Raw genomic sequence first — 21,254 nt, forward strand, 5'->3', positions numbered from 1 at the left:
AGCACATGTCCACCGCACGCAGACCCCTCCGGGCGGGTCCAGTTTGGTTCCAGATGCTTCCCAGTGAGGTGGGCATGGCAGGCCTAAGAGTGACCGCAGAAGCATCCTCCAGCTCCTCAGGCCTGTGCAGGCTGCGTGCTGACTCAGACCCCTCAGAGGCGTCTGCTTGTAGCCGAGCTTTGCGAGGACACTGCTTAATGTGTGCAGCTCGGATGGTCTTCTGAACCCTGACCTCCGTACAGCGCTGCGGAGCCGGCATGTTCGGTGCCGTGGATTTCCCGTGTTTGTCTCAGCGGGGCCAGTGCCCAGCGACTGCCCTGCTGTGCGCTCCGTACCAGTGGGGAAAGAAGCACGGCCGGCGGGAGAGCCTTCCAGCCCGAGAAGCTGCTGTGTCTCCAGCCTGGAGGGGAGAGACGGCACAGCCATGGCGGCTCTGACAAGGAAAACGTTGATGGAGGCTGGTGCACAGTTTCCATCCGTTATCATGGTGGGAGGCCTGGCAGTGCACAGCAGACACGGTGCTGGAGAGGGGGCTGAGAGGTCCGCATCTGGATCCCCAGGCAGCGGGAAGAGAAGCTCGAGCTTCTGAGACCTCAAAGCCCACCCCTAGTGACATTCTCCAACAAGGCCACACCTAATAGTGCCCCATGGGGGTCGTTCCTATTCAAACCACCACAGGACCCGTCTGTTGCTGCTATAGGTCAGAGGCCCCCAGACACCAGTTCAGTAGTGCTAGGATTTAAGACTCCTGTAGCTGAGAATGGCTAGCAGCTGTGGCCAGTATTTCTTTCCACGCTGGAGGGTGGATTATACTTCTAGAAAATTCCAGAGCCCCTGACGGTCTCTTTGTAAACCCCTAGCAGCCTGCCCGCCCGCAGGGCTGCCCCACCTCCATCTATAGCGAGTGTTTTTCTCAGTACTGCCACGGGACATCTGACAAGCAGCTCAGGGGCAGTTGCTCATCATGCCAAGAAAGGCAGGGTGGCCATACCAGGCCAAGGCCACAGGAGTTTACACAGCCAGCTCTCACGTGGTAGAAACCAGTGAGCAGAGACCAGACCTCCAGCAAGGTTAGCTAATTAACGCTCAAGGCCCACCCTTAGGGCCTGCATCCTCCAGCTAGGTCACATGTCCAAAAGTTCTACCTCGCAAGGCAGCATCACCAGCTGGGGGCCAAGTATGGGGGGACAGTTCCCTTCAAGCCCTACCAGTCTGACCCCCGCTTCCCACAGCCCTGTCCACCAGTTAATGCTAACTCAGAATTGAGTGTCAGGACCCGAGATGGCTCGGAGGATAACATGTTTGCCAGGCAAGCCTGACAGCGTGAGTTGGATCCCTTAGGAAAGTTGAAGTAGGGAGTGAACTCCATAAAGTTGCCCTCTGACCTCACACATGCTATGATATGCATGCCCTACCTCCAGTAATGATAGGGGACGAGGAGGGGAGTTTTCAAAACAGGTGTCTCTGTAGACCAGGCTAGCCTTGAACTCAGATCCCTCTACCTCTGCCTCCCTAGTGCTGGGATTAAAGACATGCACCACCATTGCCGTTTTTTAAAATTGGGCTATGAAGTTTCTCTGGGTGCTTATTCAGACCATGAGTTTCCCATAATTTACCGCACTTTTCACACCTTACCTGTCATAGAAACAGTGCGTGCTGTGTCAGCCTTCTCTAAAGGCATAGCACGGGCGTATGTCGTAAAAGGGGACAGCCTCCACAGTAGGGGCTGGGTAGTTCAGCAGTGGCCGTCTGCATGCTGGAGAGCCTGAGAACTGGATGCCTCAACAGTGGCCAGTGATGTGGTTCAGTGGGTGGAGGAGCTTGCCACCAAGCCCGAAGGCCTGAGTTCTGTTCCTGGAATTCACACGGTGGGAGGTGAGAGGCAACACTGGGTGCCCCGGCCCTCTCCCACACACAATTGCCCTCCACCCCCACCCGTCACACACCAGTGTTTAAAAACAATGGGAAACGAAGGCAGGCAAGTTTTTCTCAGAAAAAGCACGCCTTTTTATTTCCGGATGGGCCACCTGCAGCCAGGGTCTTCAGTCCTTATTTGATCCTCTCCAAAAATAGCCTCAAAGATCTGTCCAGAAGCAGGACTCTTGGTTGACTCTAGGGTTCTGTCTACTTGACAATCAAAATCATCGCCTACCCAGCAGAGGAGTCCTAGACCTAAACGCCAAGAGGAACTAGGGACGTGGCTCAACCAGGCAGCACTTACCCAGAATCCACCAGTGGGGGCCTGAGGAGAGTCCGGTGCCAAAGAATGCTTAGGAAATCGTTTTAAACGCAGGCCTGTGAACAACGCTTACGGAATTCCACTTGCAGAATCCTGCCCCTGCCCTGCCTTCAGCCCCAGGGAGCAGAGCACAGTGGACCCATCGAGAGAGCTGGTTCAGAAAGGAAGGAAAGACTGAGACACCGGGCGGAGGTGGAAGCAGGAAATCGGAAGTTCAAGGTCATCCTCAGCTGCATAGCAATTTCAGGCCAGCCTGACTGCAGGAGACCCTGCCTCAAAGCAGAAATTGGGCAGAGTGCCGCCCAGGCCCCAGAATCCAGGGCTGGCTCACCACCGCCCCCTACTGTTGCTAGCGGAGTAAACGATTTCTAGACCGAGGCCAAGGTGTAGGAGACGGACTCGGCTCCACCCATTCATGTGCAGGCCCCTCGGGTCTCTCAGGCAGAGAAACACACTCCCAGTCCTTTCGGGGTGTGACCAGGGCCTAGAACAACTCACCCGGAGGAATGAAGGTGCTGGGAACACGTCCCTCAACCCCTGACATGCTTCGTCCCTCAACCCCTGCCATGCAAGACCGAAATCTACCACCAGGTGGCGCTCCAAGACCGCGGTTAAAAACCCACCAGCGATGGCGCTCACTCAGTACACCGGTGTGGGGTGGAATAAAGCCTCCAGGCCCAATCACCCTGCAATGGAAGAAATGCGGTTTATACCAGTTACAACAACCGCAAAAGCTAATGTTTCTATTTCGCTTGTGATGTTCCACTCTCCGTTTAAACTCCCTATTCCAGACAAGGTGCTGGGCTGAAACTTCCCATGGAGCAGAGGATGGCTTTGAACTTCCGATCCTGCTACCTCTGCCTCCAGAATGCTGGTATTTCAAGCATGCACCGCCAAGCCTGGATTTGGGGTATCAGCTGAACCAAGAGCTTCCTTCAAGGAAGCAACAGCCAAGCTACATCCCCGGTCCTAGATGCTCTTACTGTGAGCGTTTTTTCCAGATGAGGAAATGGGCTCAGAGAGGGTGGGTACTTGCCAAGAGTTACACAGCTCTGAAATAGGAACCCAGTTACTTGACTCATCTGATGGATGACGCCCTCTTGCTACCCCCAAACTTGAGATAGGGAAATGTAGTTATGGGGAACAAGGTCCAGAAACAGTCGCATGAGTGGTCAGGGGAGCGGGGATGCATCTGGCCTGGTCTTGAAGTAGTCTCTGCACGCCATTCCCCTGTGGCAGTCATGGTCAAGGGTGGTGTGTGCAGAGAGAAAAAACGCTGCTGGGTAATATTTTCTGGGCAGGGGCTCCTCACAGCATCTCCATCTTTCTCGAGGATAGCCAAGGAACTGTGATTTCAGATGTGTACAGGCCTCAGAAAGAGGATGGGATGGGACCAGATGGCAGGAGTGAGGCCAGGACCCACACCACACCACCTCCTCAATCCTATTTCCCAATCTCTTGTCAACCTCTTCCTTCCTCAGCCTGGGCCTGGGAGCTAAAAATGTTCTCGTCTTCAATAGGACAGGTAGACTGTCTCTCCCCTCCACAGGAGTGAGTGCCAGATGAACTGGTTCAGATGAAAACTGGTTTGAAGAGCTTGGAGTTAGATATCTGAGGTGGAGCCTTTGCCTAGAATCCCCCAGTGAGGGGCTGGGTGTGGCTCAGTGGTAGAGCCCCTGCCTAGAATCCCCCAGTGAGGGGCTGGGGTGTGGCTCAGTGGTAGAGCCCCTGCCTAGAATCCCCCAGTGAGGGGCTGGGGTGTGGTTTCATGGTAGAGGGCTTACCTGGCATGAACAAGGCCCTGGTTTCCAATTTGGAGTCAAGAGCTTCATTTTTGTTTTGTTTTGGGAGACAGGGTTTCCTCTGTATAGCCCTAGCTGTCCTGGAACTCTCTGTAAACCAGGCTGGTTTGAACTCACAGAGATCCACCTGCCTCTGCCTCCCGAGTGCTGGGATTAAGGCATGCGCCACCACCGCCCAGCAAGAGCTTCATCTTTTAAAAAAACAGGGAGGTCAGGATTTTGGAGGGATGCAATTGGATATGTAATAAACCTTAGCAAAATGCTCAGAAATGGGCAATATTAATGTGCTCTTAGTGCAGGATATCCTGCCATTTATGGATTTGTTCATTCAATCAAGCATTTCAGTGGTGCCTCATGTAGCTCAGGCTGGCCTCAAACTCACTATATAGTCTCCCTTGATGTCCTAATCCTCCTGCCTCTTCCTCTTGGGAGCTGATATTCATTTGTCATCTACCAGACTATGCCCTTCGAGGTCAAAGGTGCCACCCACCATGCTCTCTTGCACAGGCCCACATGAAAGCCAGGGGTTTCAATCGGTCTGAGACAGACAGACAGACGTGGCCTCCGAGTCTCCCAGATCCAATTAACTCATCACAGCCACCCACTCACCAGAGAGGTCATCTACAGCAACAGAGCAAGGAGAAAATAGTATACGGCTTAGCTTGTGGCCTCCAAAGTGTGGTTTCACCTCTCTCCCCCTTTGTCTCCCCCGACCAACTCTTCGTTGTTGTTGTTGTTGCAAAATCACGTTTGTGTGTGCATCGGGTGCCTCGGGAGGCCAGTACATAAAGCACATAGGATGCCCTGGAGCTGGAGTTAGGTGGTTGTGAGCCTCCAGCTGTGGGTGCTGGGAACTGAACTCAGGTCCTCCGTGGGAGCAGTGCAACACTCTTAACCACTGATCCGTCTCTCTAGTCCTTGCCCAGGCCTCCCAGGTGCCAGGACCACAGATCTGAGCCACGGGGACCAAGGTTTGTTTGTTTACTTTTCTATCTGTTTGTCTATGTGTTTATCTATGCGGGATCGCTCCTGTTACCCAGGCTGGCTGCATCCTCTTAGGCTCAAGGGATCCTCCTGCCTCAGTCAAGTCAGTACCTCCATGCTGCCTAAAATGTGGTTTTTAAAAACAAGTAAAAGAAAGCGAAGGGGTGGTGGTTCAGGTTCTAGGTTGCATTCATGCCTGTGTCTTCTTTTTCTTCTTTTTTTTTTTTTTTTTTTTAAGCTCCAAAGGGAAGAGGAAGGCTATGATGAAGGGCAGGAATTCTCACCCCCCACTCCCCACCCCCCACATGACGAAGCTTAGAGAGGCCAGGAGTTTGAGCTCCACATTGTTCTACTCCAGGGCCTGTGGCATGCATACTCATCCCAGCTGCACGAAGATTTGAGTGACACCTGCAAGGCCGAGTTCCTGAGTTCACTTTGGCATTGGGGCTGCAAATGCATTTATCAGGAGTTATCCCAACTTGATCATGACTCCTGGTCACAAGAGACTGAGGTGCTGGCGTGGGAAGACCTTCCCTTCCCTCAGCCTCAGAGCCTGTCTCTGCTCCTTGGTGTGTGCCCAGGAGTGTGGCCGTGTTCTAGAACTGTCTAGGATGGCTGTAGAAATGGGCCCTCACTCCCAAGCCTGCCACAGCCAAGAAGCCGGCTGAACTAGCTACAGTTCTTATTATGACCACCAGGTGGCGCTCCAGTCCCGCTGGTCCAAACTACGCAGGTGACTAGGCGTCTTGTGTAAACTGGGTACCCTGGGCATGATCAGCTTCTAAAAGCACCCGGCTGAATTTGGGGACTGGCCTAGCAGAAAGGGGCTCTGCTGGTAGTGTTTGCCTAGCATGCTTAAAGCCCTGAGCTTGATCCCCAGAACCTCATAACCCTGGCGAGGTTGTACATCTCACGTGGGAGGTGAAGACTGGAGGATCGGAAGTTCAAGGTCATCCTCTGCAACATAGGGTGCTCCAGGCAAGCTACAGGAGATCCTGTCTTTAAAACAACAAAAACCTCGGACTGACGATTTGAAGATACAACACCACTTATCCTAGGTCTAGGGCAATGCACGGGTTCCTCTTCCCTCACATCTGGGTCCTCTCTAGATGCTCCTGCTGGATAATGGAGGGAAGGGAACATCATGTCCACTCAAGGGAGGGACAAGCTAAAAGTCAAACCGACCCAGGTCTGTCCAAGTTTCAGGGCTATTCAGAAAGGCTGTGAAAATATCTCCCCGGAAGAGGGTTTTCCATAGCGTCCTTCCATTCTCTGACTGTCTTCTGGGTTTGGGGGCCATTGCTTGAATCTACAGGGGTGTCTAGCAGCATGGGCATTGATGCTAACGTTTGTAAGTATGGCGGAGTATGTGTGTCAGGGGACAGAGGGTTTCCTGGCTTGTGCAGGAACCCGGTGAGTCAGAGTGTGAAGGAATACCGTGCATTGTGTCCGTGGGCTTAAGGACATTTCTGGAGGGCCACCAATGTGCATTTGTATGGGGACCTGTCATTTGTGCCTGTGTCTGTGTCTGTAGGTTAGACGTGTGTGTGTGTGTGTGTGTGTGTGTGTGTGTGTGTGTGTGTGCCAGTGACATGAGACACAGCGTCACCAACGGCAACTGATGTCTGTGAAGTCGTAGTCCTGTGTCTAATCCGCCCCGCCTGTTGTGAAGGTACACACCCTTTTCCTACTTGGGACTCCAGTATTGTCTCTAAAGCCCACTGAGCTCCAGGCCCTGTGAGGGAGGCTGAGCATAGTCCCTAGGTGAAACTACTGCCCACCGATGCTTTCTTTTTAACCTCAAGTGGCTGTGGACAACAGCAAGGACCACCCCAGAGCTCTCCCCTCACCTGGTCATTCCAGACACCTCCAGCCCCCACCAGGCTCACTCCTCCAGGTGGGGTCCATATTTTCCCTTTTTGTCAACACATCAGTGGGACTTTCTTCTGGACAGGATGTGAGCTGTAAGAGAACAAGCCTTATCCCCGACCAACATCAAAAGGGACTATAGCAAGGCCACAGTGGGAACCATGCAGCTTATTATGTAACTACTCACTTTCAGAAGGCAGCAGAGAAGGAAAAGAGAGGTGAGTATACAAGGGCTCGTCATGGAGCCCCTGCTAGAATCCCCCAATGAGGGGCTGGAGGTGTGGCTCAGTGGGAGAGCCCCTGCCTAGAATCCCCCAGTGAGGGGCTGGGGTGTGGCTCAGTGGTAGAGCCCCTGCCTAGAATCCCCCAGTGAGGGGCTGGGGTGTGGCTCAGTGGGAGAGCCCCTGCCTAACATGGGAGCCACACTCCAGCCCCTCACTGGGGGATTCCAGGCAGCAGCTCCATGATGAGCCTTTGTACACCCACCTTTCTTTTCCTTCCCTGCTGTGTTGTCTTGTCTCCCCAGATATCTCTCCATAGGGGAAAAAAAGAAGAAAGAGGGTCAGAGCTGCTGGGACATAATTCTTCAGTCACAAGCACTGGACTGCTCTTTCCTGCTAACGCTCTTTTCTCCGGCTCACTTTTACCAAGGCTGTGTGTGCACACTTATTCTCTCACACAGCTAGTGGTTGTAGGCTGCCAACCACCACAGAGAGATGCCCTCACCTTCCTTCCACCCCTGCAGGTCCTTGGCAGCCCAGTGTCTGCTTATAAGAGGCAGTTATGGGCTGGAGAGATGACTTAGGGGTTAAGAGCACTGACTGCTCTTCCAGAGGTCCTGAGTTCAATTCCCAGCAACCACATGGTGGCTCACAACCATCTGTAATGAGATCTGGCACCCTCTTCTGGCCTGCAGGCAACATGCAGGCAGAATACTGTATACATAATAAATAAATCAATCTTTAAAAAAAAAAAAAAAAAAAGGCAGTATGCACACGGCTTCACTCTTTGAGCATGCTTCTGTTCTAACTGTTAACCCGTCCCTCAGATGTTTGGAGCTTGGTCGAAACAGGTTGAAGGGGGTGGTGAGGCAGCTGGACAGGTAAAGACAATTGCTGCCATGCCTGAATGGTCCCCAGAATCCACATGGTAGGAGAGAACAGATCCCAGCCAGGCGTCTTCTGACTTCCACGGGCGTATCATAGAAACAGATCGAGAGCAACAGTGACGAGGACAGGAGGCTGAGCCGGGCGGCATGAGAGAGCAAGACAGACTCCATTTTAAGAAAGGACTCCATTGTAAACAGGACTTGACCAAGGTCTGGTTCCAGTACAAACCACAAGCAGAGGCTGGGGGAGGTGGGAGGAGGGAAGAGGGGGATCTTTGATTGGTGTGTAAAATGAATGAAAATTTTTTCTTAAAAAAATAAAATCCACAAATCCACAAACAGTTCCAACAAAAATCACGAACTGCCAGGGCCCCAGTCAAAGTGGCCCCACCAGGGTGGGCTGGCCAAGGAGGAACTTTGGGAAACAACATCTCCCGGCACCAAATGGCCTTGTGGCTTTCTGATAACCAGTGTTGAAAATTCCTCCAGACCCCAACCAGTGAATTCAAAGGTTACATGCCCTCACCCAATCCTGAGATGCCAAGGCTCGTACCTCCCTGCTTGTGGTTTTTCCCTTTTAAAACCCCCAAACCCCAAGACTCAGGACCGATCTCCTCCACCCGCTGTGTCGGAATACTGGATGAGGGTCCGAGCTTGAGCTGGTAATCAATAAAGCCCTGTGTATTTGCATTGGATATTGGCTCTGTGGTGGTCTTGTTCGGGGGGGGGGGTCTCTCGATGCGGGCACTACAGGCACACACTTGCAATCCCAGCATTCAGGAGGCGGAAGCAGGAGGATCATACATTTGAGGTTATAGAAGGAGACCCTGTCTCAGAAAATAGACAACAGAAAGACCTCTTCACATTCAAGGGCCACACAGCCATTCAGGTTAAACCACATCTACATCAGGGGTCCCAGACTCAATGTTTTGAGTGGATTTCCTTTTGGTCTTTTTTTTTTTTTTCCTTTGGTTTTTCAAGACAAGGTTTCTCTGTGTAGCCCTGGCTGTCCTGGAACTTATTCTGTAGAGCAGGCTGGCCTCGGACTCAGAGATTCACCTACTTCTGTCTCCTGAGTACTGGGCATAAAAGCATGTGCCACCACCACCTGGTTTTAAATTAATTTTCAATTATTACTTTGTGTCTGGGTGTTTGGACTGCACGTATGTCTAGGTATCATGCGTATGCCTGGTGACTGAAGACCAGAAGAGGAAGTTACACATGGTTGTGAGCCACCACATGGGTGCTGAGAATCGAACCCAGGTCCTCTGCAAGGGCAGCCAGTGCTGCTACCCACTGAGCCGTCTCTCCTGCACCCCACTCCTTGTGGCTTTTCTGTGCCTTGTCACCAAGATCAGTGTGGTATGTGAAATCCACAGGCCCTGCACCCTCCAACCCTCCAGCACTTAGCAGCCCAAATATGGCAGGCAAAGTGATAACTTAAACACAGGGTCATCATCGCTGAGGAGCCAGCCAAATCACCCCAACGTTGTCCGTTGCCAACTCAGAAACAAGAAACCACCTTGGTGAGAACCAATGTTTCTCAACCTGTAGATCACCACCCCTCTGGGGGTTAGACAACCCTTTCAGGGATCGCAGATCAGACATTTACGTTACGATTCATAACAGTAACAAAATTACAGTTATGCAATGAAAATAATTTTATGGTTGGGGGTCACCCCAACATGAGGAACTGTACTAAAGGGTCACCGTAGCATGAGGAAGGCTGAGAACCACTGTTGTAAACATTTTTATTTGCATATCAACTTGAGCCCTCTCTTAGTGCAAAGGGGCCGTCCATCAAAGTAGACAGAAGACAGTGGACAGAACCCCCTCCTCTGTCCATTTCCCTTTGCCAGGCTGTGAGCACTTAAGATACATAGCGAGAAGTTAAAACACCATCCGGGCAAGCAGGCCCCATGGACTTCTTTCTTTACATTCTTTGAGATGCTATATTCAGTATTTAGAAAAATCAACGTATCAAAAAATCAAGTGTGTCTACAGATATACCACCCTAAAAACAAATGGTCTCATCAGACTAAAAACAGGATCATAAAGAGGGTCATGGAAGGCAGGCTTGGTGGTATGTGCCTTTAGTCCTAGCAAAGGCAGGCAGATCTCTGTGAGCTCAAGGCTAGCCTGGTCTACATAGTGTGGGGCGTTTACCCACCACCCCCACAGTTCCCCAGAGTTTTCTTTTTTTTTTTTTTTTTTTTTGGTTTTTCGAGACAGGGTTTCTCTGTGTAGCTTTGCGCCTTTCCTGGAACTCACTTGGTAGTCCAGGCTGGCCTCGAACTCACAGAGATCCGCCTGGCTCTGCCTCCCGAGTGCTGGGATTAAAGGCGTGCGCCACCACCGCCCGGCCCCCAGAGTTTTCTTGAGTGTAAGCAGCAGGAAATATTAGATAGAAGGATTTATTGCAGAGATAAACAGATAGAAAATAAAGGACAGCCTCGAGAGAGCCTGGAACCTTTTCCAACGGGCCCTGACTGTCTCTGCCCCAGGGTTTTTATAGAGACGCCAAGGGGTGGAGCAAAAGACCTCCTCCCCCAGCACAGCCAAGTACAGACCATCTCAGACACCTGCACTCAGGCCTGTGGTCCTAGTCATCCTCTCTACGCGGACCTGCTGGGTAAAGCCACGAGGAACCCGAAAACGGGCTCCCACAACATATTGAGTTCCAGGCCAGCCAGGACTACACAGAGAAACCCCTCTTAAACAAAACAAAAACAAGAAAAGAGGGTCACTAGAGCCAGATGTAGCAAAACACACCTGCAGTCCTGGTGCTTGGCATACTAAGGCAGGGGCGTACTGTGAGTTTGAGACCAATTATAGATGGAGTTCCAGGCTGGCGGGGCTGTACAGAAAGACTGTCTCAAAAAGAAGGGGAGAGGAAGAAGGTGGAGAAGGGGGAGCAAAGTGGAGGTAAAGGTGTAGGAGGGGCTGCCTGCCTCCGCAGCCTCCATTTTCAAACGCGGAAGGAGAAGGAGCCTGCAAGGGAGGGAGGCACCCTATCAGCTCCCCCAGGGCGGGCCTGGTGCAGGCTCCTGGGGCTCCCCTCACAGCTGCTCCTCTTGCTCTCTGTGTTCCATCTCTGCTCTAGCCTCAGCCCTCAACACCCTGAGGCTCCTAGCCTCAGCTGCCCTGGGGACTCTCTTGGGCAGGGTTGGCACCCGGGGAGTGTGCCAGAAAGCCCTCCTGCGCTTGCGGAACCAGGAGAAACGTCCTGGGGTCTGGAACCTCACTGTCTTTACCTGTTTCCGGACCCTAGCTCCCGAGACGGTTCCTAGGCTAACCGAGCCAGCTGAGGCTTCCGCTAGAGCCTGAGGTCCAGCCTCCTCCCTCTGGTCATGGAGGACTTCTGCCCTCGGGTCTGCCGGGGCCTCCACCCTCTGATTTTTTGCAGCTCCAGCCCCTTGGTTAGCTGGGCCCTCTGCCCTCGGACTATCTATGGCTTCTGCTCTCCGGTCAGGTAGGGCTTCTGTCTTCTGATTAGCTGCAGCTTCAAACTCATGGTTATCGGGGGCCTCTGCCCTCAGATTAGCTGCAGTTTCTGCCCTCGGATTCACTACAGCCTCTGCTTCATGATTAGCTGCAGCCTCTGCCCTGGGGTTAGCTGCAGCCTCTGCCCTCGGGTTAGCTGCAGCCTCTGCTTCATGATTAGCTGCAGCCTCTGCCCTGGGGTTAGCTGCAGCCTCTGCCCTGGGGTTAGCTGCAGCCTCTGCCCTCGGGTTAGCTGCAGCCTCTGCCCTCGGGTTAGCTGCAGCCTCTGCCCTCGGGTTAGCTGCAGCCTCTGCCCTCGGGTTAGCTGCAGCCTCTGCCCTCGGGTTAGCTGCAGCCTCTGCCCTCGGGTTAGCTGCAGCCTCTGCCCTCGGGTTAGCTGCAGCCTCTGCCCTCGGGTTAGCTGCAGCCTCTGCCCTGGGGTTAGCTGCAGCCTCTGCCCTCGGGTTAGCTGCAGCCTCTGCCCTCGGGTTAGCTGCAGCCTCTGCCCTCGGGTTAGCTGCAGCCTCTGCCCTGGGGTTAGCTGCAGCCTCTGCCCCCGGGTTAGCTGCAGCCTCTGCCCTCGGGTTAGCTGCAGCCTCTGCCCCCGGGTTAGCTGCAGCCTCTGCCCTCGGGTTAGCTGCAGCCTCTGCCCCCGGGTTAGCTGCAGCCTCTGCCCTGGGGTTAGCTGCAGCCTCTGCCCCCGGGTTAGCTGCAGCCTCTGCCCCGGGGTTAGCTGCAGCCTCTGCCCCCGGGTTAGCTGCAGCCTCTGCCCTGGGGTTAGCTGCAGCCTCTACCCCCGGGTTAGCTGCAGCCTCTGCCCTCGGGTTAGCTGCAGCCTCTGCCCTCGGGTTAGCTGCAGCCTCTGCCCTCGGGTTAGCTGCAGCCTCTGCTCCACGTTCAGCTGGAACCTCTGCCCCCTGGTTCTCGGCAGCCTCTGGGGGCCCCTCAGCTCTCCCCTGAGCTAGGGGTGGCGCCTGCTCCTTCCTGCACCTCCTCAAGGAGACCCACTTGATCTTGGGCTTCCAGCGTCTGGTACCCAGTGTCTGGTCGCTCCCATCTCCTGCGTCTCTGGAGCTGTCGTCCCGGCTGGTGTGGCTGCGTCTCAATTCTCCAGCCCTTTCAGCTGCGATGGAGGCCTGCTGGGCCTCGCCCACCTCGGAGCCTGATCTGGGCGCCCAGCCCTTCACCCTCTGTTTCAGCTTCCCCCAGGACACCTGGCTGACATACTCCCGCCATCTGTCGGCCTTGGACGGCCGGGGCGCCAGGTTGTCCTCAAACATGGGCACTGGCAGATTGACTCGGCGACGTGGAGGAGGCGCGCTGGGTTTCTTCTCCCCACGGCGGAGGAAGGCCTCTATCAGCTCCTGATCATCCTCGCTCTCCACGTCGCTGCCCAGGAATTTGCTGCCCAGGTAACTGACCGGCATTTTGCGCACCTTTCTGGTCCTCTGGGAGCCCCTGTTGCCTTTGACTTTGGAGGTCTCAAAGTCACTCAACTCGCTGTCGCTGGCGTTGCTGCTGTCATAGGTGCCTACGACCAGCCGAGGTGGAGGAGTGACCATCTGTGGGACTCGCCTCACTCGGGGCTCCTTGGCCTTTTTGAGGGGCTGGGGTGGGTGTGGAGTGCTCTTTTCGATGATTCGGGCCACGTCTTCCAGGGTGCGGCCCTCCTCCTGCAGAAACTGGATCAGCCGCTCCCGAAACTCAGCTTCCTTGGTGGCGGGCTTGGAGATGACTCTCCACACGCCCCCAGCCAGCCGGACCTCCCGGGGAATGAGCAGATAGTCAACATCCTCCCCAATCTGCAGCATTCCCACCGTGGAGTCCTCCTCTTTGCGGAACACCTTCCCGATCTTCTTAAAGGTGCCTACGGGCCTTAAGGCCTCCACTAACACGTCCAGATCGACATCTTTGCAGACATCAGGGACACTCCAGAGGATCAGGCAATCGGGGGAGGGGAGGAAACCCCAGGGGAACCAGCCCCCCACGTGGCTTTTCTCGAGAGTCTTTAAGATCTCCAGAGTGGACTCTGGGGTGGGGGGCAAGAAGCCCAAACAAAAACAAAAAACAAAAAAAAAAAACCTCTAAGCTTCTAGTCTTGGGGAGGAGGCACGGGAGAGTCCCAGCAACTCTGCTCATGCAGGGTGTCACCTCCCTGAAATTTTCTCCGCAGGCGACAAGTCCAAGGGTTCCCCCCACCCCCTCGGAGTTATAGCGAGCGATTTTCCAGGTTGCTTACGTGAACTGGCGCCGTCAGTTCCGAGGCTCAAAGCTCTGTCCAAACTGGAAACGCCAGTGTCCCGGCTCCTAGCTGGGGACGCACGGCTCCGCTCGCTTCTCCCTTGGCCCCGACACCCCGAGTGCCTCTGAAAGTTTGTAGAAGGACTCTGCAGACAAAGGCGGATCAGCGTGGCCGTTCAATATGGCGAGGCGCTTAAAGGCCTCCGCCCAGCCCCGAGGAGGGTCTCCCGCCCCTAGGCAGGCTGCCACCCGCTCTGGGCTGACCTTGCTCGCAGTCTGCGGCGGAGCTGAGAGCTGCAGGAAGTTTCTGGGCGCCCTCCCCTCCTGGGTGAGGCCCACCTTCTCCTTCTCATCTTACACTCTCAGTCTGGGAAGACTGGCAGCGGAGCTGTCCAGTCGTTATAGGGCAGGCTCCCTCTCCTCCCCACAGAGGTGTGGCCGCCCCCTAGGGCCTCTCTGGGACCAGGGCTTCCCATCTCAGCTGCCAAACCCCACGTCATCATCTTTCCCCCCACCAAAAGGCAGTGGGTCTCCAACCTGCCATCCTCGACGTGCAAGGCTAAGAGGTGCGTACGCCGATAGCCGAGATCTTTTGAAGACCATTGCAATTACCCGGATGAGACCAGAGAGATGGCTCAGTGGTTAAGAGCATAGGTTGCTCTTGCAGAGGACCTGGTTTGAGTCCCAGGACCCACATGACGGCTCACAACCCTCTGTAACTAACTCCAGGTCCAGGGGATCCATCACCGTCTTCTGATCTCTGTGGGCACTGCACACACGTGGTGCACATACATACATGCAGGCAAGACATTCGTGCACATAAAAAAGGGACCCGCAAGATAACTCAGTGGGTAAAAACATTTGCCATGCAAGCCTGATGACCTGAATTCAATCCCTGATACCCACATAAAACCCACTCTACCGGAGCTTTACACACACACACACACACACACACACACACACACACACGCTCACACATGCCCACGCATTGATTATACATATGCAAATGCATAACACAGTGATAAAATTTTATTTTCTTAAAAATAAAAATACATCTTTAAGATCACAGAGATGCTGTGGTACCCTTAGTTCTTAACTTACTATGTATCCCACGTGGCCTCAAACTTTCAGTGGTCCTCCTGCCTCAGTCTCTGAGTACTGGCCTTATGGGCATGGGCCACCATACTAGGATTAAAGATAATGTTTTCAACCACAACAAAAGCCAAATAAAGAAGTGACTTTAGGGGCTGGAGAGATGCCCAGCAGGTAAGAATACTGGCTGTTCTTCCAAAGGACATGGCAGCTCACAACTGTCTGTAACTCCAATTCCCAGAGACCTGACACCCTCACACAGATGTGCATGCAGGCAAAACACCAATGCACATAAAAAATTTTTAAAAAATCCTAAAAAAAAAAAAGTGACTTTAATACCAATATAAAAACCTACATCAGACATGAGGTGTGCGCTTGTGATCCCAGTACTTGGAGGCAGGAGGATCAAGAGGGTAAGGTCATTCTCAGCTACAAAGAGAGTTCAAAGCCAGCCTGGACTACAAGAGACCCAGTCTCAAAAAACAACAATCTCGGGGGCTAGAGAGATGACTCCGTGGTTAAGGGCACTGGCTGCTCTTGCTAAGGAGCTGGATTTGGTTCCCAGCGCTCACATGGTGACTCACAGTCACCCTAAACTGCAGTTGCTGGGAATCAGACACGTCCTAATCTCTACAAGAACCAAACATGCACAGACAAAGACTAGGGCAAAACACTCGTGCACAGACATCTTTAAAAATTAAAGTAAAATAAACGCTTGTGATTGTATTTAATTCAGGAAGACCTTGGAGGCAGATCATTAGCAATGAGGGAATCCGGGGAGGGGGAGAGAGAGAAAAAGAAGGTGCAGGAGAGGCTGTTACAGGCTCGGGGGGAGGGGCGGGGCATCGCTTTGTATGGGTCCTGTCCTGCCTGCAGCTTCCCCTGGGTCAAGGGACTACTTCTGCTCAGCCTGCTTAGGTGAACGGTTCCCTCTCTTCACGTGACTGCATTCTAGCCGCTCAGCCCTCAGCCTTAGAGACTATCTCGGTAGACTAGGAGTCTCCAAGGCAACCAGGCGTGCTGAGGGGCCCTGGCTGAGCTTAGCGGAGATGTTGGGAGCTTCCACAGAGCAGGCATAGCTCCTCCTACCTTCCTTGTGCCTCTTCCCCAAAGCAGAGATGCTTTGAAGCGAAACGCCGAAATTGCCCAGGGACACCGGCTTTAATAACGGTGGCACATGAGGAGTTCTAAATCTTGAGGCTGAGGATTTAGCTCTGTCAAGGAGCGTTTGCCTAGCAAGAACTAGATAAAGAATCACAAATCATGGGGCTGGATGTATGGCTTGGGGAGTTGGAGCGCTTCCTGCTCTTTGCAGAGAACCGAGTTCAGTTCCCAGCACCCACAGGGTGGCTCACAGTTATCTGTAACTCCGGTTCCAGGTGATCCAACGCCTTCTTCTGACCTCCAAGCACACCACACACACAGAGCACACATACATACACACAGGCAAAACACAGACCTAAAGTAAATAAATGTATTGGGGGGGGGCTGTTTTTTTTAAGACAAGGTTTCTCTGTGTAGCCCTGGCTGTCCTGAAACTTGCTCTGTAGACCAGGCTGGCCTCGAACTCACCGAGATTCACATGCCTCTGCCTCCTGAGTGCTGGGATTAAAGGCGTGCACCACCACCACCTGGCTAATAAATCTAATTTAAAAACCTTCTTAAACTGGGTCTAATAGCTCATCTCTGTAACCCAGGCTTCTCTGAAGACTAAAACAGGAAGATCAGAAGTTCAAGGATTCAATTTCTAAGTATAATTCCCAGAAAAAATTATATATACATATATATGTACGTACACAGTAGAATTTACCTTTAGGCCACCAGCTCCCAAATAATGACACAGAGACTTCTTACCAATTATAAAAGCTCAGCCTCTGGCTTAGGATTTATTTATTATGTCCCCAGTCGGCCCGCAGGACTCTCCTTGCAGCGGCGGCACCGATTCGGAGCTGTGGCGGCAAGAGTCACGGCTGGACAAGCTTTCAGAAAGTTTCTCCCGCTCTTTGACAGGGTGTTGGTTGAAAGGAGTGCCGCCGAAACCGTGACCAAAGGTGGCATTTTGCTTCCGGAAAAGTCTCAAGGAAAAGGATTGCATGCAAGAGTAGTGGCTGTGGGATCAGGCGCCGCCAAAGGAAAGGGTGGAGACAGTCAGCCGGTCAGTGTGAAAGTCGGAGACAAAGTTCTTCTCCCAGAATACGGAGGCACCAAAGTTGTTCTAGATGACAAGGATTATTTCTTATTTAGAGATAGGGACATTCTTGGAAAGTGTGTGAACTGAAATCACTGTTGAAATGGCGTCACGTGAAGCTGCCCATTCCGCTGACGGTCTGAACTATTCATCATGTAAACAATTTCCATGCCTCCTTTTATAATAAATTGATGATGCCCAAACTAATGACAGCCACTGTCTCTGGAGTTTAGTTTCACTGTACTGTTATCAACATTTCCAAATAAAATAATGTAAATGAAAAAAAAAAGATTTCTTTATTATGTCTACAGTGTTCTGCCCGCATGTTGCCTACAGGCCAGAAGAGGGCGCCAGACCTCATCACAGATGGTTGTGAGCCACCATGTGGTTGCTGGGAATTGAACTCAGGACCTCTGGAAGAGCAGTCAATGCTCTTACCCTCTGAGCCATCTCTCCGGCCCCTTATTAGCTCTTACACCTTGAATTAACCCATATTTTCATTAATCTGCATTCTATCACATGTCTTTTACCTCTATCACTCTCTGTGTGTCTGACTCGTTACACATCTGGCTGACTTCTCTGCCTCTCTTCTTCCCAGTCCTCGCTGTGCTTGGAAGTCCCACCTATACCTCCCTGCCTAGCTATTGGCCATTTAGCTCTTTATTTATTAAACCAATCAGAAGGCACCTTGGCAAAAACATATCTTCACAATGTACAAAAACACTTTTCCACAGCACATTACATATATATGCAGTTGCTCTACCACTGAGCCATACCCCAGCCCCTCACTGGGGGATTCTAGGCAGGGGCTCTACCACTGAGCCACACCCCTAGCCCCTCACTGGGGGACTCTAGGCAGAGGCTCTACCACTGAGTCACACCCTCAGCCCCTCACTGGGGGATTCTAGACAGGGGCTCTACCACTGAGCCACACCCCAGCCCCTCACTGGGGGATTCTAGACAGGGGCTCTACCACTGAGCCACACCCCAGCCCCTCACTGGGGGATTCTAGGCAGGGGCTCTACCACTGAGCAACAATAGACATTTCTTTTACGCAGTATAAAGTTGTAGTTGTATTATGATTCTATCTCAGGCTGGGTGGTTTAAAACACACCCAGCAGAAATGACCAGGTGCTGGCAATTTTTATAAGAATATCAAATATCTGGGATTTTAATTTCTAAGTGGTAGAGCCCCTGCCTAGAATCCCTCAGTGAGGGGCTGGGAGCATGGCCCAGTGGTAGAGTGCTGGCGTATATGTGACAAGGCCCTGGGTTGGGTTCAGTCCCCAATAATAATGATTGAATTTAATAACATTGAAAGCTGGTGTCAGCACAAGAGTATGCCAGAGCATTATGAGCCTGTGCTGTGTGGTTTGCAGATGAAGGAACCTGAAGAAGTGAATCATTCTCCCTTCAGTCTGAGGGTCACTGAGCTGGAGAAGAAGCTTAGCAGGGGAGATTCTGTCCCTTCCCTCTGTCTGCCTCAAGGCAGGACATAAATCCTCTGCCAGCAGGAGACGCTGAGCTGCGCTGGGAGGGAGCTGGGAGGAGTCAGCCAACCATCCCTCCCTCCTCCGTATTCTCATTCCATGGTTCCCCGACAGGGTCCCTGCCTGTCTTGTTTTGTTCTGATTGTTATGGGGCCCAGGGTGTAGATGGCGGTAGAGCCATTGCCTGGCATGAGCAAGACCCTGGACCCCATCCACGAGCGAAAACAAATTCCTGAGGGTTCTTTGTTTCCCAAGTCCACAAAGTATCTTGCTTTGCTCACTGCCTTCGGGATTCCCTTTCTCACGAGGACCCCCAGACACATAACTTTAAGAAGAAAAAAAATGCTCATTTCTCGATTCTTTCTTGTTAGTTTGGTTTTATAATGACCACAATCACAGAGCCAGACAGAGTCCTCGAAAGAATCAAGGGTGTGGTTCACTGGGATTCCAGCTCTTGGGAGGCAGAGAGGATCGATTCCAGGATATAGAGACCTTGTCTCAGAAAAAATAAAATCATAATCAGGCCAGGCAAGGCAGTTCAGCAGGCACAGGCATTAAGCTCGAGTTCAACCCCCAGGACCCACACACCGTGGAAGGTCAGAACCAGTTCTCGGTTGTCCTCTGACCCACCCATACACACACACACACAAATAAGTACAATTTTTTTAAACAAATAAAAAGAACAAAGTGGGGAAAGGTGGGTTCTCTTTTTCTCTTCAGGGACCTATTTTAGGGGTTGGGGGGGTCATTTGTTTTTTGTAGCCCTAGGTGTCCTGGAACTCCTTATGTGGCTAGACCACGCTGGCAGTGGACTCAAGAGAGATCCTCCGGCCTTTGCCACCCAAGTGCTGGGATTAAAAGAATGTACCACCATGCCTAACTTGACCTGTTACCGTTTTATGGTTTTTTTGTTTTGTTTTGTGTGTGTGTTGTTTCATTATTTTTTTTTAAATTTCTAAACAAAATTTATTTTACATGTATGAATGTTCTGCCTGCATGCGTACATGTGCACCACTTGTCTACCTGGAATCCAGAGGGGGTAGATGGTGGCAGTGGGTCTCCTAGACACACAGTGACAGATGCATTAAGTCATCATGTGGTGCTGGGACTTGAACACAGATTCTCTGAGAGAGCAATCAGTGCTCCTGATAGGCGAGCCATCTCTCCAGCCCCTCATTTCGCTTTTGAGACAGTGAACTCAGTATACACAGTTGAGAATGACCTTGATTTTCTGAGCCTCCCGCCTCTTCCTCTCAAGTACTGGAATGACAGGTATGCGCCTCCAAATCCAATTTTCGCATCGCCGAGGGTGGTACCCAGGGGCGTCCTGCACGCCAGCTAGGTTAAGCAAGCATTCTACAACAGAGCTACATAAACAGCCCTGGTTTTTAAGTGTTTATGACAGGGTTTCATGTAGCCAAGGCTGGCCTTAAACTCATCCGTCAGCCTTCTCCTCCCACAAGTGGGATCACAGCCCAGCACATCCGTGTCTCCAACACTTGTTTTTATTCTAAACAAATTGTTCCACCTTTCACCTGAGCGTTGGAAAACAGCCTGGGGTCCCGGGAAGCCAGCCAGGTAGAAGAAGACTTTGTGTTCCATGTTTTCTCATCCAGTGGCATCAGATAGCATCTCTTTTAAAAATTATCAGGCAAAACTCATCAAAGGAGTTTCGGGAATTTAAAAAATAATCTGTGTGTGTGTGTGTGTGTGTGTGTGTGTGTGTGTGTGTGTGAGAGAGAGAGAGAGAGAGAGAGAGGCACACACACATGTATGAGGAGGTCAGAGAACAGCTTGTGAGAATCTTCTCCCTCCTCCTACCACATGGGTGCTGGGGATCCTGCTCACATCATCAGGCTTGGCCAAAAGAGTCTTTATCTGCTTAACCATTTTACTGGCCCACTCATTTTTTTTTAATAATTTTATTTATTTTTATTTTATGTGCATTGGCATTTTGCCTGCATGTACATCTGTGTGATGGTGTCAGACTTTGGAGTTATAGACAGTTGTTAGCTGCCATGTGGGTCCTGGGAATTGAACCCGAGTCCTCTGGAAGAGCAGTCAGTGCTCTTAACCACTGAGCCATCTCTCCAGCACCCCCCTTTAAAAAAAAAAAAAGCAACCAGATCATTTTCCCAAAGGAAGTCTTACGTGGCTCCCTCACCTCCTCCAGCATACTCAGGACACACTGTGGTTTCATTAGCATCCATTTATTTCATTAGTTTATATTTATACAGTAGAGTAACAACCACAAAGAATGAAATAGGGTGGACCAGCCTCTTAAACGGGGCTGTGGGGAGGGTTGTTGTAATCATGTGGGGATTTCTGCCTGACATCTGGAGCGTGGACGCAGCTAAGTACCAAATTGTCCCTGTCACACAGCAGCCTGCAGTCAATGTCAGGAAACGTCACCTGGTCCCAACAACCTCCCAAAGGAAATGGCCTCTGGAGTCTGGATTCGTGGGCAGCATTTAATAACGGTCCATGTCGCTTGTCACGGATATAGTGGCCATATGAGAAACACCAGGGACATGCACATCTCAGGCTGCAAAATGAGAAGGAAAAAATGTCACATTCTCCTTTATTATGCAGCCATTGTGCCTTGATGTGAAACAGCATGCATCAGACAGACGTGCTGGAGGCTGTGTCACATCGACGTGAGACCAGGCTAATGCCATCATTAACAAAGACTCAAGGTGTTCTGAGAGTAGGAATACCAGGACCAGGAGAAGTTAAATGTGGGGCCAAGAACCTCTTT

The 21,254-nt window shown here is 52.0% G+C and overlaps 2 protein-coding genes across 2 annotated transcripts in view; one reads left to right on the top strand and one right to left on the bottom strand.

The window, feature by feature from the left end:
- The window catches only part of Ccdc8 (coiled-coil domain containing 8), a 50,316-nt gene extending 36,231 nt beyond the window's left edge, over positions 1-14,085 (bottom strand). Inside the window, exons 1-2 of the mRNA XM_059281100.1 lie at positions 13,991-14,085; positions 10,628-13,872 (exon numbers count right to left, since the gene is read on the bottom strand). Coding sequence (XP_059137083.1) covers positions 11,062-13,296 — 2,235 coding nt within the window. The 5' untranslated portion in view covers positions 13,297-13,872; positions 13,991-14,085 and the 3' untranslated portion in view covers positions 10,628-11,061. The remainder of the gene's footprint in view (positions 1-10,627; positions 13,873-13,990) is intronic.
- On the top strand, positions 13,908-17,219 carry LOC131897987 (10 kDa heat shock protein, mitochondrial-like). The gene is made up of 2 exons (XM_059249057.1): positions 13,908-14,054; positions 16,749-17,219. Exons 1-2 carry the CDS (start codon positions 13,908-13,910, stop codon positions 17,094-17,096), a joined length of 495 nt encoding a protein of 164 aa, XP_059105040.1. The 3' UTR covers positions 17,097-17,219.
- The last annotated feature ends 4,035 nt before the right edge of the window (positions 17,220-21,254 follow it).

The sequence above is a fragment of the Peromyscus eremicus genome, chromosome 1 (assembly GCF_949786415.1).
Source record: "Peromyscus eremicus chromosome 1, PerEre_H2_v1, whole genome shotgun sequence".
Classification (NCBI taxonomy): domain Eukaryota; kingdom Metazoa; phylum Chordata; class Mammalia; order Rodentia; family Cricetidae; genus Peromyscus; species Peromyscus eremicus.